Source organism: Cavia porcellus, unplaced genomic scaffold (genome assembly GCF_034190915.1).
Source record: "Cavia porcellus strain 051 isolate PalLab524CR breed Dunkin Hartley unplaced genomic scaffold, mCavPor4.1 scaffold_12, whole genome shotgun sequence".
NCBI classification, from domain to species: Eukaryota; Metazoa; Chordata; class Mammalia; order Rodentia; family Caviidae; genus Cavia; species Cavia porcellus.
In genome coordinates, this window is record NW_026947495.1 from 33,342,197 (window position 1) to 33,360,145 (window position 17,949).

Sequence of the window (17,949 nt, forward strand, 5' to 3'; positions counted from 1 at the left end):
AGAGTGTAAGTAAGTTGCAATGAACAAACCAAGACCTGAAATCTGGAGCAGTTTATCAAGAATTACTTTGAGAATTTTTAATTGCCCTTTATTGGGTTTAGCTCACATGGACGGCACAGAATCATTTTTCTTGTCTTTTCTTCTTCCCTCCTTTCTCTTCCTTTATTTTTTTGAAGAGACATAGAATGTTTATTAGGCAGAAATTTAAAATGGTACAACTTGAAGAAATACAGTGAGTACTACCAAGACAAACATACTTTATGTTGTGGATTTGGGAATATTTATGTGTTTGGACATAGAAATCTATGAAGATTGTGAATCTATAAAAAGTTTGAGCTTGTTTTACAGGAAAAAAGTAATTGCCCGGACTCAATTAGAAAGATAATGGCTCATTGTACAGAAAAAAGGCAAAGTCCGTTCTACTGTTTTAGTTTTTATTTCTTGTTTTTTTTTAAATGTATAACCTAAAATGTTTTCCCTAAAACATTGTTGAGAACTTTCTCAATCTTAAAGTCAGATTACTGACCTTTACTTTGTTTTGTAAGCTAATTTATAGGTTTATAATATTTTTAAAAGATTTTGAGTCTGATGGGCTTGGAAGAAAAGAAGCATAAAAGCCTAGGGAGTACATATATGGAAGACTTTTAAAGGTTTATTTTTGTAAACTATGATACTCTTTGTCTTCTTTCTACTTTATTTGTTCTATCTCACTCCTCACCCTTAACTTTGAGCCCTTTCTTAAGGGATGCAAAGGTACTAAAATCTGCCTTCGTGTGGCTGCTCTTCCTCTTTCACATAATCGGGTATTGAACTTGACAATTTGAGATACCACTTCTTAACAGTATGGTCATGCAGTAAGCCATGTATTTCAATGGTCAAAAACATCAAAATTTAATGTCTCTAAAAGTACGGCATTTGCTGAGCTATATGTAATGTAGTGCTAACATCGAGCATTTATTTAGGAAAAAACCTGCTAGTACTTTATATTATGTACAGGTAAACTACTTTAAAGTAATTTTTTTCTTCCTTCCTTTGATTCTGTTCATAGTGAGCTCTGTCCACTGCAAACTCACACATGGTCAAAAGACCAAATACAGGAGGAATTTCAGAACAATATAGAAAAGAAAGTAATATGCAATGAGTCCCAAAGAAAATAAAGAAATAAACTAAAATACATAACAGCAGAAATAAATTAAAAACACATAAAATTAACTATAAAAGTTCTGCTTTATAAGGGAAATAGAAATGCAAAAAAAGTTAACAAGGAAAATAAAGCACCTTCTGTGAATAAAATGACATAACGAAATGTCTCCTTGCTCTGTGCCTTTTAATAAATATCATCAGAGTAAAGATTGTCAGCAAAGTACTGTGATTTATTCAGTTTAGCAGCAGTCTCATTATTCAATAGGAAAACAGTTAAATACTAGTTGTTTAAAAATGATAGTGACCCATCACCTAGAGAAGTGATATCACATTGTCTCAGAGGAAAATCAATCAGCTATATGGAAATTTTCACAAGGCAAAACCCCTCTTCCAAAGGCACATCCCAGTTTAGAGCTAAATTTTTCTCAGCTTTGGGAATTCAGAAAAAGTATGTATCAGTACTGTCAATCTTTACAAAGATGATGGTTTCTTAGGTCTGTCTATGCCACCAACCATGACAGAGGATATTCTGACACTATTTAAATCACCTACTTCCTACATCAAGTGACCGGAGAAGCTCAATCTAGATCTAAGTGGAACTCAAATCAAAAGACAGTGGAAGAGAAGAAGAATTTAAATACATCAGCAGAAAAATATTGCCAGGCACAAAAGCTGAGCTGTGCTGATGATGAGTCAAACCTTTCTCGGTAAAATCTGGTCCATCTATAATTTGGTTCATTCCCATTTATAAACATGCGTTTTTAACAATATTCTTTTGGTAGGCTGGTGTCAACAAAAACCTATTACTTATTTCAGAATCACGTGGAAACTTCACACAAAGAAAATGCAGTGTGTGCATGTGGGGTTGGAGGCCAGTTCTTCTGCCACGTTTGTTACCATTGATCAAAGGTTGCCTTCTGCTCTCCTGCTTTGCCTTTTGTCTCCAGTATGAGTTGATAAACAGGCGCTATCTGGGCATCCCACTGCCATTCGTTCTTCTGCTCGGTGTCTCAGCACAGATGTGTCTGCTGAGCACTTCCTCAGTCCTGGCAGACTGGCTGGCATCCAATCTGGACAAATCGCTGATTTTTCCTCCCATGCAACATCAAATAGTGCTCTAAGGGACGTTGGACAAGGAGCTCCAGAAACTAGAATTAACAACTGGCTGACATTTCTTAAAAATACATACTTTACTACTTAAAAAACAATTATTTGTACTAGAATTTGGCATGTAGAATATGGAACTTAGATCTAAAGCTATGATAATTTTGCAAAACCAATAAAAATAAGACTACCTGAGCCCAAAAAGGACCAATATGCTCAACTGCAATTTACATGCCATGGTTTCTTTAGACCAGGAGATTAAAATAGTCAGAATAATTAATAATGTATCACATATAAACCCACATATAAAATAACTAACAATCATCTACTTGCCCTAATATTTCTTTCACCTCAGTATGAGCTTCCCACTATAATTGCTTTCTTGTGCCGAGAACATGATGATATATTGCCATGTATATTGATAAGAAATAATAAAATCATTAACTCTAACTCTTGGAAGTTTTTCTTGCTAGCATGGGAACTAGAATAATACAGTACTTTCAATATAGGAAGCCTAACTGGAGTTTTCCATTCAATGCAAAAATTGGCCCAAGTGTCTGAGATGACAGAAAGTGAGCACAGTATCAGTCTCCCAAAGGAAGAACAGGAACACCATTATGTAAGGTGATATGTATTTAAGCCGCAATAAGATTAAGAGTATCATATTAATCTTTGCATACCCACTGTACACATAGTTGCTGGTATTTGAGAGAAAGAGAAAACTAATTGCAAATTTGTTGAGAGAATGAGTGTATATGAGGTATAAAGAGACGGTAGAGAGAAGTGAACAACTGATTCCAGAAGTGTGAATATGCTCATGATAGTAGAACATGGATGTAACATGTAGAGATGCACATATGTAGATCTGTTACAATTTGCATGTTAATAGTAAATGTAGCAGAAAAAGTTAACAAAATGGTTATTATGTGTTTACTTTTTTCTTATAACCTGGAAAACCATTTGGAATTTGGAAACACAGGAGATGACAACTTACTTGCTGTTCAGCTCTTGCTCCATCGTTTTGCAAATCGGAGTGGTCATTCTAGGAAGTTTAGGACAGGACCCAAAAGCACAGGAACCAACTAAGTGATTGTTATGGCCTATATTTAGGTATACCCCCAAAGTCTCACATATAGGTAGGGTTTTGAGAGGGATGACTAGATAATGGGTGTGAATTGCTCACCACTGAATTAGTCAACTGATGGATTTACAACTGGATGTGATATTGGAAAATGAGCCTGGTAGAAAAATATGGGCCACTGATAACACAGAATTAAACACACTGGTCACTGGCCTGAGTGTGTGTGTGAATATATATATATATATATATATATATATATATATATATGTTTCTCTTTTTCCCTTAATCACTCTCTGCTTCCTGCCTGCCATGCCATGAGCTATTCATCTTGTCATGTCCTCTTGCCATACTACCTTGCCTGGAACCAGACAACTACGGATTTAAAACTACAAAGTATGAGCCAAAATAAGCCTTCCCTCCTTACAGTTGTGGGTGTCGAGTACTATGTACCAATGACAACAAACTAAGACAGCCATGACTGACAATGATTTTGCATTTTTTATGTACTAACTTGAGAAAGAAATCTCTTGGCTGCTTCAATATTAGGTGCTCTGAGAAAGGTCCAGCAGTGTCTGATGGAATATCAGGTATGCATTCAAGGAGATAGACTTTATATATCTCACCTATTTCTGTCAATTTTCCCCCTGTAAGAAACTTGAGTACTAGCTTATTTCTTTCACTTTTACTATCTACATTTACAGAAATTTTCGTTAATATTTCTCTGAGGGTATCAAATCCCATCCAGGAGTATTTCAGTCAATATTTCTGAAATTAAAGACAACAGTTTTGGCTGACAATACATGCATTCTTTTTATACAGTGTGTTAATAAGTTTTGTAGCTTTCTAGTATATAAATCCAGGTTTTGAGTAACTATTTTATTTTCATAAGAAGGAAGCTTAAACGAAAAAATAAATTTTCTCTGTGATTATATAAGACAAATTTTCAATATAATTTCCTAAAGAAAGAGATCTTCCCTATAATACTAATTGCTATCAAAACATATTTTTTCAAATATTTATAGAAACCAGTAATGTCCAGAAGTAAACACAGCATATAGTATGACAGGGAGTGGACAAAATTTTGTGACACACACACACACACACACACACACACACGCAAAGGGACAGTGTATGTGAAATAAGACATGGACAAATAAAATGAATAGATTGAAAAAACAGTGGCAAAAAGACAACATTAAGCACCATGTTTCTAAAAATTATGAGACAGCTTCCTTAGTCTCTTTTAGACTTGTAGAGAACATTTTGAAGTAAATGAATATGTAGATGTGTGAAAAATACTTTAGAATAGTTATCACATCATTATATTTTAATAATTTTATTACTATTCATTCAAAAGTACATTTATCAAATAAATTTTGAAAGCTAGGTACTGTGCTACATACAATATTAAGAGTATAACAATCTCAGAAATCATCTCATTTGCCCCTTAGTGAATATTACAAAAAGCCAATTCATTCACTATAAGATCTGAAGGCTTTGGGACAACTCATTTACCCACAAATGTCTGTTTTTCTCATTCGTCATGTTGCAGATTTTTCCCCAGAAGTTTCAGAAATTTATTCAAACAGTGTTTATTAGTGTGGCTATCGGTGTCAGCAAGTACTTAGGAGTTTCAAATCCAGGTGATGGATATAATCCAGGTGATTATATTTCTCTTCAATAGAATTGGCATGGGTGGAGGCCCGGGCAAGTAGGTAGACTATTATAATATGATTAGATAAATGTTATCAACGTAACAATGAAAGAGTGATCATGGATATCTGGAATGAGGTGTCTAAGGAAACTGCTGATTAGTTACAGAAAGAACTTCTAACAAATTCCACACAAGTTAAATTTTAAAGTAGATTTATTATGTTTAGGTGTAAAATGATGACGTGGTAGAGTTAGTTCTAGAGTCAAGGTATATACGTCTGAGAGTGACACTGAAGTAGCATGACCCTCTGCTATCAAGCAGGTGACATTTTAGAGCTTTCAGCATACAGCATAGGAGAAAGCACATGAGCAATTCATATAAGTAAAAAGCTAGAACTCAGACTGAGGATTTGGGGTGTGAGAAATGGAACCAAACGGAAAAGCAGAAATATGGCCTTAGGAAATTGAATTCTTTCTTAAAACTTCACAAACACTTCTGTGGAGTTAAACCACCAAATTTCTTTTAAGAAACATGTATTAGCAGTGAAAGGTGCTTACCATAAACAGTAAAAGAAAGACAGTCGTACTACATGGAGGAAGACAAAGAGATTGTGTTACTGCAGGCTTTCCTGGGAACTGACTGCAACCCATTAAATTGTTTCATTTTAATTACCCATCCCTGCTTCAACTGGCTCTGTTACCTGATTCCACTGAATTCTTCCTTTTGCCTGGGCTCAGCAGGTACATGGGGAACTCTTCCAAGAATAGTTAGAAAATTTAAGGAAGATGTTAAGTTTGTCTTTGTTTTCCCAATGTTGAATCTATTCTTTAAGCAAGTGACTTTATGCAGAGTAAAAAAAAAAAAAAAAAAAGAGTAAAAATATATCAATACCTAAGCTGTCTTTTACATTTCTATTCATAATCTGTCTTTTTGATATTTGTTTGCAATCCACTGTAATCTTGTGAGCATTTCTCGTAAGTTATATGTGAATTATTAATAAGGTTCGACTAGAAACTTCCACCACTGCAATGACTGTTGAAAAGCACAGGTTCACTAGCACTAAAAATGCATAGCAGACTGTCATAGTTTTAACATATGAATTCTACTTGCAGATGGTCGAAAAAGAAGGTTATCTTCAAAAGGCTAAAATTGCAGATGGAGGAAAGAAATTAAGGTAAGAAAAGCTTTGTGACTCACCTTTATATGGCTGTTCTAGTTTCCCAGATCCTCAAGCTGGGTCACTATTATTGTTTGGCAAGGAATATGTATAGTATCAGGCTAGACATAGCCACCTCTGTTCCCACTATGTTAAATATTACTTTAATATAATTATAGTTTTCAAGGAGCAGTACAACATTCTCTGTTGTGCCACATGGTGTGCAAATGAAGTGCTTCCTGTCTTCCGGGGACTTGAAATCATTTAAAACTAATGAGTGAGGTTGGGCAAAAGATCTTGGTTTCTGAAATTAACAGACCAGATGATAAGTGGACTCATGTAAACAATAAAATATCTCAGTACAATACATTAAGAGAAAACAATTTTTGAATAGTAGATAAGTTGAACTTGACTTACAGCTCCAAATAAAACTTACTTGTAAAAAATAAAAGAAAAACGAAGTCATGGAGACAGGTTAGATGAGAGAAATTTAGAAAGGAAGTAAGGATTCCCCAGGTAACATAACAACCACGGAAACTACTGTAGGAAGAAGAAAGTTTGATAGGGAAGCCAGGAAATTATTTATGTGTATTAAGTATTTAGAAAAAAATTATTTCCATTTTAGAAGCTTTGCTGTTTCTCATTTCAGCACTATTCTATATTTAGCATTGTAGTAGGTGAAAGCAAGATAGAAAGGTGTGTAAAAAGTTTTGACACTGGGAAATGATGAATTCACTCATTAGTACGTTCCTAAGAGTAAAAACTATGTCAGAAAAATGTACTAATTAAGTACACAATGGGATACTTGTTGATTGTATAATGCAAATAATTGTAAGAATGACACTCTGGCCAACACCAGAGAATACGATGTGCTTTTGTTTGATGGCTATAGTAGAATATGTACATACTTATTTAAAAGAAGCAAAATTAGGGAAGTGTTCATGATTATACTACCTAAAATAGCTGCGCAAATATTAAAACGGTAAGCTTCATTTTCTATCCATGCTGTGTCTTGTCCTGAGATAGCAAACAAGACTTTGAATCCTCTCTTAGGCTGTTCCTTGTCAGTCACCCCAAAGACACCCTACTTGAAGGTGAGGAGAGAGATGAACAGGAGACAAAATCCAACACAAGGCCAAATGCAGAGTCTGAACTAGGCTCAGGTGCCGTGGAGAGCTGACTTTTTAGTCGGAAACTGAGGGAACCTTTGACTTAGACTAACCAGCTAGACCTCATTTTAAGCTATCACACACAGAAAGAAGCGTGGAGGGTGGAGCAATACCTCTCCTAAGGCGAATAAGCCAAGACTTCTGTTTATCTTCATTGTCATGTGATGCCCCAAGAACGTCTACTCTAGGCCTTGCACTTGAGTTTCATGGGAGGGATAAGACAAAGAAGGCCTGATCAATGCTAAACTCCATTCCCGTGCAAGGAAGGGGAGAAAGACTGAGAACACAAGAAAGAGCCCCATCATGGAGGCTCTCTAAGACATTCTTACTCTAATCCATCTGTAAATCAACTTGTAGCATTTCCTCTTAGAAGGTTGCATCAAGAGGAATCCGAGGTGCAGAACAAGGCCCCTCCCATCATGAGTACATTCATCAGCAGTTTTCAGTGTATGTACTATGGTACCTTTGTCTTGTTTATACTGCAAACTTAATCAGTTTACATACAATTTCTGTATTGCAGTTTAATACATGAAAACATGAATCTGTACTATTTTATTTTGTTTCAACCACACTGCATACCACTATGCATGTTTAAAACTCTTTTCATTTGAAATGATGTAAATTTTAGTTTTGCCTTTCTAAAAATCTCAAGTGCATTCAAGTTGATTATGCCCTTCAATTTATACTCTCGTGTTTCCATCATTTGCAATGAGTGTCTAGTTGGTTTTATTTCATTCTGAATTTCCAACCCTCGCCTCATTCTCCTGCACACATTCATTCCAGTTGTTTGTCAGATCCACCTTCCAAATAGGTATTTGGCTATAAGCATGAGAAAAATTATAAACAGTGTGTGAGTCTGTGCATTCCATATGGAAAAAGCATTTTTGTATTGTAAATGTCAGTATCTTTTTACTACTCTCATCGATGTTAGTGCTTGGAAATCTATGGTGCTATATTTAAAACTAGTTTAATTGTACTGATTGGTGCCTGCTTTGCCACCGTGTTTATGTTCCAAATTTTACTTAACTTCTCTCCAGGCATGAACACCTGAGTTGTCTCCAGTTCATTCCATTGAAACAACAATGTAATAATCACACATCTATGTGCTTTGAGCCTGTTAGAAAAGCTCTCGAGAATCTACATCCAGGAATGCAGGATGCAGGACATTTTTACACCATCTGAGTACTATTGCCAGACTTTTGTTGAACCTGTTTATAATTGTTCACTCTGTGATACAGAAGAGAACCTCTCTCCCTGTAATCTTATCAAAACTCATCATACCCTTTCAATTTTATCAAGTTCATGACCATAAACTTTTCTTGGAATTCTTCTTTCATTTATATTTCACTGATTGGTACTGTAGTAGATAATAGCTTAATTTGGAGTCATCAAAGTTTATGCATTCTGAGAACTATTTGTTCACCACAAGCTTTGACTATTTTCACTGAGTTTCTTCACACACACACACACACACACACACACACACACAGACACATTTAGAGAGAGAAAGAAATAGGTAGATAGGAAGAGAGAGACAGAGTCAGAACTTGTAGTACGCTCTAAATAGAAATAATTTTTCAAGTTTAGATATTGCAAATATTTGCTGGGGGTGTTGCTTGTAGTTTTATTATATATACTGTACAAATTAAACATTGTGTATATAAACACAATAATTAATATCATATAGCATCCCACCATGTTAAAAGCAAAGCCTCAATTATGTTATATGAATGTTTTACAATTAATTTTATTATATATCACTATTTTTGTTCCCCAAATTGTCATTATAGCAACAAAATAGTCTAACCATAACCTAGAAAAATCATGTAGTTTTATTCCAGTGATAATTTAGTAATTATTACATAATATGCCACAATTACCATCCTTTGTATTTCTTATATGAAATTTCTTTTAGGAGGCTGTTTCTCATTTATTAAGAATATATAATTCTAATAAATTCGAGTGAGCTAATAAACTGTACTAGTAGATGCTTACTTTGTCAGACAATAGTCTAAACTTGTCACTAATAATATTTAAATAATACTAGAATTAGATTTAGTTACTAATTCCTACTATAGAAATGGACAAACTTAGTTACATGTGTTAACATCTCCTTTGTCTCATATTGTTGTAGGAAAAATTAACAACATGAAATTTAGTTTTGCTCTATGTAAAACATTTTTGTTTCATATACTTTTGTTTGTGAATGCAAGAAGCAAAACTTGCCCATCTTTCTCATATCAAAGCAGTTCCAATACCTTCAACTGTCATTGATTAAATATATTTTGAATTTATTTCATTTTCTGATAAATTCATTCTGTCATTTATTTCTTGAATTATTTCTAAATTTTCTTCCTCCTTTTTTATTTTCGATTTGTCCTTATTTCATATAGTTTCACTTTTTCTTTTAAAAATTTTGACTTATTTCAATATGAAAAAGAGAAGGTGACAAGAAATAGAACTTGTTGGCTACATCTTATATTCATAAAGGCCCTAAATTTAGCCTTATTTCAAAATGAGGTTATACATATTTCCCCTGTGATATACTGACAGGCTTGAAAGCAGAATACATTCAGCATTCAACTTTAATTTTTAATTATGAACATTGAAATTATGCCTCTGCTCCTCTGATGAAGCTAGGAGTTTCTTCATTTGGGGAATTCCATCCCCAAAACTGTAAGTAGCCACTGCCTCTCTGAAACTCTATGAGGCTTGAGTAAAAACTTGTTTTCAATGCTTGAATTTACAGAAGGCATCTGAAAGTAAACTTGTGCTATTTTGATACCTTGTGCTGGCACCCGCACCATTTTCTGTGTTGATATTCCTCTGTGGTTGTCTACCTTGCATTCTATGCAGCTTCTCACTCTTGTATCCTCTCCAGAGGCCACAGAAATATTTGGAGGTGAAAGTATGGATAGAAGACTGGTCTGAAAGAAATTCAGTCAATGCTGCAAGGGCTGAGTCTCCTTGTACCTGTGCTCCTAGGCACCTGTGCGCTTTTAGCTTAGGGAGAGGGTGTTGAAAACCATTGTTATTCAGAAAGGACATCCTTTAGGTTGCAGTAGTCTAGTTCCTTCCTCGCGTGAATTTATTTTTTCTTTACTACTTTCTGCTCAGGATAACAGTGAGTTTTGGCAGGCTGAATCCATCTTCCTTTATTTTCTTGCAACCCTGACAAGATGTGTGTTTTTACAGTGTCTCTTCAATTTACCTCTTAGCATTGGTAAATTACGAAGTGCTTAGAATAGGAAAGAAGAAGAAATTAGTTCCTAGGCTTCCCAGTCTAAGAACAACTTAGAACATTTAATGTCTGAGGCATTTTTTCAGGAAATCAGTTGTGGATCCGATAATAAATAACTTCCCCTCCCATAATCACTGCAGAATCAGGTCAAACTCGGTGGCAAGTAATAGCCGCAGGTGGTCCAAAGAAGAAATTATAACATGTATGAAGTCACCTCATTTATATTTTCCTCTGAATTTTCATTTTGTCCATGTGAAGCATAGATTAGTATAGGATATAAAACTTTCATGTTTAGGATAAGTGAATTTGTTAAACACAGAGCTTAAACTCACAGAGTCTTATAATGGTAAGGACTAATTTCAGGGCCATTCTCTACGGTGCAGTCCTCATACAAGCAGTTATAAAGTTGCTGTTGTGTGCTGCCATCCGGTGTCCATTTTGTAGAATGTCAAGCTGATGCTTGTGTGGAGGTTTTTGGTTATACTTTGGGGGTATTCCGTTTATTTCAAGTTTTGATTATTTTTCCCTATTTTCCATATTCACAACTCAGAATTTGCTTTAAGAAAGTTCTATAAAGTATCCCAGTTGGATGTGTTGTCCTGGAAGCTACATATATTTTACATAATTTGCCCCTATATGAACTTAGCTCTCTTTCCTTCATTGTAATTAGCATCATTACTCCCATAGAAGTGATATGTGTTGTGTGTCCAAAATGAAATAGATTCGTGCATTTTGTTGTTTGCACTGAATCGCTAGCATCAGTCCTGCACCTGATTGATTATATCTGTAAGTGGAGCCCTGAAACTGCTTATTTCCTCCTGGGACCTCTGACTTACTGAACAAGAGTATTTTCTGAGCTATTTGTTTTGCTGAAACTTCACATCGACTCAATATCTCAGGCTTATGGTCCTTGGAAGAAAACCAGAAGTCACACACTGAATGCTATGATGAAATGTGGAGGCACTCACTAGTTCCCGCTGATGGGTGGATTTGCCTGCTGGCCATCAGGCAGGATGGAAGCAGCACATAGGGACAGTCAGTCAACACTGCAGAACAGCCCAGGTCAAGCCGAGAGAGAGAAAAGGTTTTAACAGTTCCTTGATGACAGTTCTCCCTTTCTGGACTTCTAAGGTGAGGTTCCACACAGACAGTGTCAGCAAGTCTAAAGTAAGTGCTCCTAGCTCACCTGCTCAAGACAGCCAGAACCTTGGGATGAGCCTGGACTTCAAGACCCACCAAACTTGGCCTGATTTCTGTCTTTATGACCTGTGCAACTTGTATAGAATATACCTCATTAGGTTTCAGTTTTCTCACGGGTAGTGTGGAGAACTCACTCATCACTCTAAGTTACTCAGGATTTACTTGCTCTGTTTATTGTCCATCTCTTCTTATTTTCACTGATATCATCAGCCCTCAGAGTTGTGTTTGACATGTAAATGTTCAGTAGGTGCTTATGACTTGCTTAGTGGCTCAATTATAGGATCTGTATAACACGCCAGGTGGCACACCAGCTACAGAGTGGGGCCCAGTCACTACGACAGCTCATATGACTGACAAATGTCTCAGAAGTCAGAGACCTCTAGAGAAAGCTCTGGGATTGAGCTTAGGGGGGATGAAACTGCCAATTTTACTAAAATGAGTCTGAGAAAATAGTAAAAGTGCACAGTTGTTAACTTCTTATCACAGGGTCTATACAACACTTCCCAATTTGAGGATTTTTATGTTAACTATGTTAAAAGTCGACAATGGTGAAACATTAGCTAATATAGCTCTACCTAATATTTGCAAAGGCACTATCAAGTAATAAATACATGATACACTTTGTTGTCAGAGAAACTGGCTTTAACTTTAAATGTAATTGGTGGCCTTAAGTAAGTTTCCCTAAAATCTCTGAGCCTCATTTTTTCATATGAGTAAGTAGATACATTACTACCAATGACAGATCAAAAGCTAGTGGCAAATTTAACACCAGAATTAAATCAGCATGATGCTGACCTTAGATGGTCCACCTGAGGAAAATTGTCAGCTTAAATAGTTGTGGAGAAGACGAGTGAAGCGTTGTCGGTTCTCCTAAGTGTTGTTGTTCTGAGCTGTTGGTTCTCCTAGTGGAGCTCATCAAAACTAGCTGCTTTATGAGTTCCACCATTATCCTCAGAGGAACTCGGGACCTTGTTGGTGAGAATGGCTGTGGTTCAGTTTGGGGGAGCTCTGGTCCTTACACCAAGCATCACTTCCTGGCTCCGGAGGGGAAGATGTGTGCTGTTTAATATCAAGGAAAAACTCCTCATGCTGTCTTTCTGGCATGTTCTCCACTCTGCTTATTGTTGGAGGAGCTCCAGGTCTACATGTCACTGAGGATGGCTGTGGTGCTTTCCCAGACAGCCCTGGTCCTTGTTTTGAGCATGACTTCTGAGCTCCACTGTAGAACCAGCAACCTACCAGCACAGCTCCTTCACGCCACTAGCATAGAATTTCTAGCTTGCACCACTGACCTTTGGGTCTTCCTGGGCCAGATCCTAAAACAGACTTGTGGTGAGTTCTTCTCCTGGGCTCTAGACCACCAGCTGAAATCATGGGAAGCATTGCCATGGGCTCTGGGTCTTCATCTGGACTGATACGGGACATTACTATAAGATCCAGGTCCTTAGCTGTGTCTTTAGTGTTGTAGACAGATTTCCTGCACTTTCTTGTGTTAAACTGTGGGTGCCCATCTTAACATAATATAAATTCTGTGTCTGGATTCTAATTGTTCTCCTCACAACCTGTGACTACAATAATAATGCTGTTAACATTTTGTTTGAGTGTATGATGCTAAACCTTAGCCATATAGTCAAATTTATATTTTTCAAAGCAGTTTATTATTTTAAAATACTTTAGAAAAATTATTATTTGAAAAGAATTTATAGATTTTATTTGATATTATTTGAAAAGAATTTATATATGAATTTGAAAAGAATTAAAAGTTGAAAGAAACATCTAGATTTTGTCAGCAACATCTTCATTTTTAAATGACATTCTTTGAAGAAGTTTTCATTCCCATTCTAATACGATAAAGACAATCTTTGTTGTTTTTAAATTCAAGATGAAGTAAGATTCTATTTAAAATGTTCAAGAAGGTCGCATTACTAAGCTGCCATGATCTGCAGTGCCTACCCTGCTCGGCCGCTCATCTGGTTTACCTAACAGGGACACAGTTCGCTGCAGTTGAAAGTCCTAAGACAGAACAATGAGATAATTGAATTTCATGCAGCTTCAGTTCTAACTAGTTCCATTCCAAGTTTAAGGATGGGGAGAATTTTGCCAGCAAGTTCTATAAAGGATCAACATCTGAAACAGATTCAAATCAGAACCATTTATCCAGGATTTTCTATACATAGGAAGCAAATAAGGTATAGTGTCTCCCTGCCAGAACATGAAGAATATCGTGGGAAATATGGCGAGCAGGTTAAATATGGATCCATTACATGTGAGGGTGACATTTGCTCAAAAGGATGATAGTGATAAAAGATACTCAGTCTGGACCAGCAGTTTTTTTAATTGCAACTAATATTATGATTGGCTCACACAGAGAGCTATGCCCTCTTTCTTTTTCTCTTTCTTTCTTTCTCTCTTTCTTTCTTTCTCTCTTTCTTTCTTTCTTTCTTTCTTTCTTTCTTTCTTTCTTTCTTTCTTTCTGTGTGTATGCGTGTGTGTGTTGCGGTAAATTTGAGAGAGTTTTACATGCAGGTCAGGCTGGGCTTCAGCTCACTGTGGTGCCAGTGTGGCCTCAGACTTGGAGCATTTCTCCTCCCTCGGCCTCCCCAGTGCTGGGCTACACCCTGTGCCACCAGGTTTTCAGCACTGCCTGCTGTTTCAGCATTCAGGACTTCGGCTGGTTGCTACAGGGGAAAATGAGCACCAGGGCAAAGGAGAAGCATTTAAGTAGTTCTCTTTCTTTTATTTATCATTTGAAAAATTTACTCTTCATTTGAAGACAAAGGGATTCAAGAATGCAGTGTTTGTATGTGTATGTTGGAAAATACACTTTTGTTTTTTTTGTGGGTCTGTTTATCCTCCTTTTTTTTTTTTTTAACATAATGCTGTATCATTAGAAAAGCTACATACTTGTAAGAGCAATTTAATTCTTTTTATAAATATTAGCCCTGCTGAATCAAAGCTCTCTTTTCAATCAAGGCCTTCATGTCTCAGAGGCAAAGGAAAATAAATCACACAAAGTTTGTGATTTTTGACATTTTTTTAAGGTTTTATGTTGCCCTGAATAAAGTCTTTCTGTAAACTTTTCCTTTTGTTTTTACCACTTTTGTAAACTGAATTCAATTATCATGAAAGTAATGTCAAACCATAGCAAACTACAACAGTATGATACAATGCGTAGAAACCTAAGTATATCAATCCCTTTAATGTAAAGGGTGGTCTTATGACACTACAGCACACATTTTAACTACAGAAGTCATGATTGTCTCTGCAGGAAATTTGGTAAGTGATAAATACAAAAGGAAATTATTTAACGGCCTTGCTTATCATTATTATTATACCCTAGCTTCTTTTTTTTCAGTCTGAAGTACTGAGCCAGTAAATACATATTTAATTCTTCAACTATCCAAAGCTCTGTGCTAAAGCACTAAGAAAACCTCTGTAAGGATGAAATGATCCTATCATTTTGGGTCTTATTTTTAATGGGTGATATGAAGGTGACATTTTAAAATATTTTAAAATTTACGGGGCTGGGGATTTAGCTCAGTGGCATAAGCACCTGCCTTGCAAGCAGGCAGTCGTGAGTTCGATCCCCGGTACCGACAAAAAAAGAAAAAGACAAAAAAAAAATTACAATGCATCACATGCAAAGAAGTCACAAAAGGCACATTTGAGGAAGCAATATTTAGATTTCTGAAGAATGGAATTAATAATCAGGAAGGAGGGATGGATGAAGGTGAGTAAATAGCACAGAATGGTGTCATAAATTACATCTTGCACTGTGGTCTGCATTAACATCCTCCCACATCAGTATACTTTTGCACCATTAATGCATCATATGAGTCAATCATATGCAAATCTCTTCATCAGTCTCCATTTTTACAATATAGGAGCAGAATTAACAAATAGTGATGAACTCCATTTCTCATACCCTCATTTAGCCTAGGTGTCATCATGTCTTTTAATCTTTGCCAATGTGGTGGGCAAAGAAGTAAAGAACATGTCCGTTTATATTTGCTTTTCTTTGATTTTTAGTGAAATTCAACATTAAAAAGCATTTTGAATAATCAGTGGTAGATAAGCTAGTTATGTTTTCAGACTGAAAGTCCTAAACTAATGCAAAGGCACTAGAGGAACAGGGCTCTGACTTCTATGAGTTTTACTTTTCAGCTTTTAGCTCGCTACAGCCTTTGGGAGAGAGGTGTGTAGATACATAAAGATGGATATTTAGTGGTTGAAGAGATTTGAGGAGGGCCAAAAAATGAAGAAGCTTTTATATAAATGTTTTTTTTTAAGTTCCTGACTATATTATTATCTGAACTGCACACCACTTTTAGATTTTAATAATGATAAGATAAGTTTAGGGTAACTAGTTAAAAAAATCTGTATTCATTTAAAATATTACTCATACTGTATTAATAAATGTGGCTAACACTGTATTTAGGTATGATTGCCTCTAACAAGAATTCTTTTTTTTTTTTTTTTTCTTTCCTCTTCCTAAGGAAAAACTGGTCTACTTCCTGGATTGTTCTCTCTAATCAAAAAATTGAATTTTATAAGGAATCCAAACAACAGGCTCTGTCCAATATGGTAGGTAGATCTCCATTTCTACTGTTACTTTATTTCTCCAAAAATATTGTTGAATTAAAACTTTAGTTTCATCAGAAATTGTACTAAACCTTCCATGCTACAAACATTGGAAAGCAGATGGAGATAACAACTCAATAAAGTTTTAATCAGATGAAGGGAAAATAGAACTTAGTGTCTGTTTTATTAAGTGGTACATTTGGAAAATAATCACAAAATGAGATAAATGGTGAGCAGTATCTGGTAATGTGGAGGTAACACTTTAAATTAAGGTGCCATTTATAAATGCTTTACTCTTATTTATGAAATAATCATCATATGCAGCTACTTGCTCAAATAATGTATTATAAAGTATGTTATAAAATGCATTAGTAATAAATGCTTAACAGATGAGACTATAGGAAGCTGTTTTAAAGAATATTATAAGACGTAAATCGTATTAAACCATATATGTTCATCTTTAATACATGAATTTAAGTTATCTAGCATGGTATAGTGCTTCACACATTAATAAATAATAATAAACTGTTTATAAATGGCACCTTAATATAGGTTGTTACCAATGAAGAAACACTGTAAGTTAACAAAGTGATTTTTAATCTTAGTCTAACTAAGACATTCACTATATTCATCTAACCTTTTTTAATATTTCTATGACTCTATTTAATGGAACTAATGCAATTTCTGTATCCTGTCATTATTGCAAAGTGATATTTGTGGGATCTCTTCATTGTACTTGGAGAGGATTTCATATATGCCTCCAGAGATTTGAGTGTGGGAGTTAAGAGGAGCGCCTCAGACCTATCAACTAGAGCAATTCAAGCTTAAAACCTTCGGCCCAAACATAAGAACTTCCCTAAGACATAGAATACTGTGGGCAAACAAAATATCTGACAGCATCCTGATAAGGAAGGACTCCAGGCAGGAAAAACCTGCCAGAGCCCATTGGCCTAATGTGTGACAGGAAAGGAGGTCATCTGCCAGGAGTTACCCACAATGAACTAATTTATATTTGCAAGTAATAAAATGATGGGAAGTTCTTTGCTCTCCAGCTACTAGTTATGTGTGCTATGTAATCCTCTTTAAATAGAAAATACTAAATCATTTGCTAAGAGATGTTTCCAAAGAAGATTTCAGTAAGAACAAAAGGTAGTTTTTGGCCTGGTACTGATAATTGCAATAGCATTTATCCCCAAGTGGCTTGCTGATTTTTGAGTCTCCATGTGGTCCAATCTGTAAACTAATTACAAATAAATTACAAATATATTACAGTCTTTTGTATTTTCAAACTGCCTCAGACATTTGTTTCAGTGTTTTGTTTTGTTTTCATTTTTGGCTACAGAAAAGTTGAGATAATCTTTTTAAGAAAAGGAAAATACCCCTAAGGGCCAGGCACAAAACAACTCCACTTGCAGGGCCTTTGTTTTTCCTTTGAATGAGTTCTAAGGGGAAGTCAGAAAGAGAGGAAAGTCGCTTGCCTTGCTGGGTTCCGCTGCTGTGAAGATGATCTCCATCCTGCTGCGTGAGAAGAATTCCATTGGTGCAGAGTTTGTGTGCATGTGCTGGGATAATGGAAGAGATTAGAATCCATATTAGAGCGTTTGGCTTACTTTTATTTTA

At 35.7% G+C, this 17,949-nt stretch overlaps 1 protein-coding gene across 2 annotated transcripts in view; it reads left to right on the forward strand.

Annotated features, from left to right (window-relative positions):
• The window catches only part of Arhgap15 (Rho GTPase activating protein 15), a 591,921-nt gene that overhangs the window by 84,603 nt on the left and 489,369 nt on the right, over window positions 1-17,949 (forward strand). For both annotated transcript variants that reach the window (XM_003478711.3, XM_063259030.1), the window contains exons 4-5: window positions 6,095-6,156; window positions 16,245-16,332. In XM_003478711.3, the coding sequence (XP_003478759.1) occupies window positions 6,095-6,156; window positions 16,245-16,332 (150 nt within the window). The remainder of the gene's footprint in view (window positions 1-6,094; window positions 6,157-16,244; window positions 16,333-17,949) is intronic.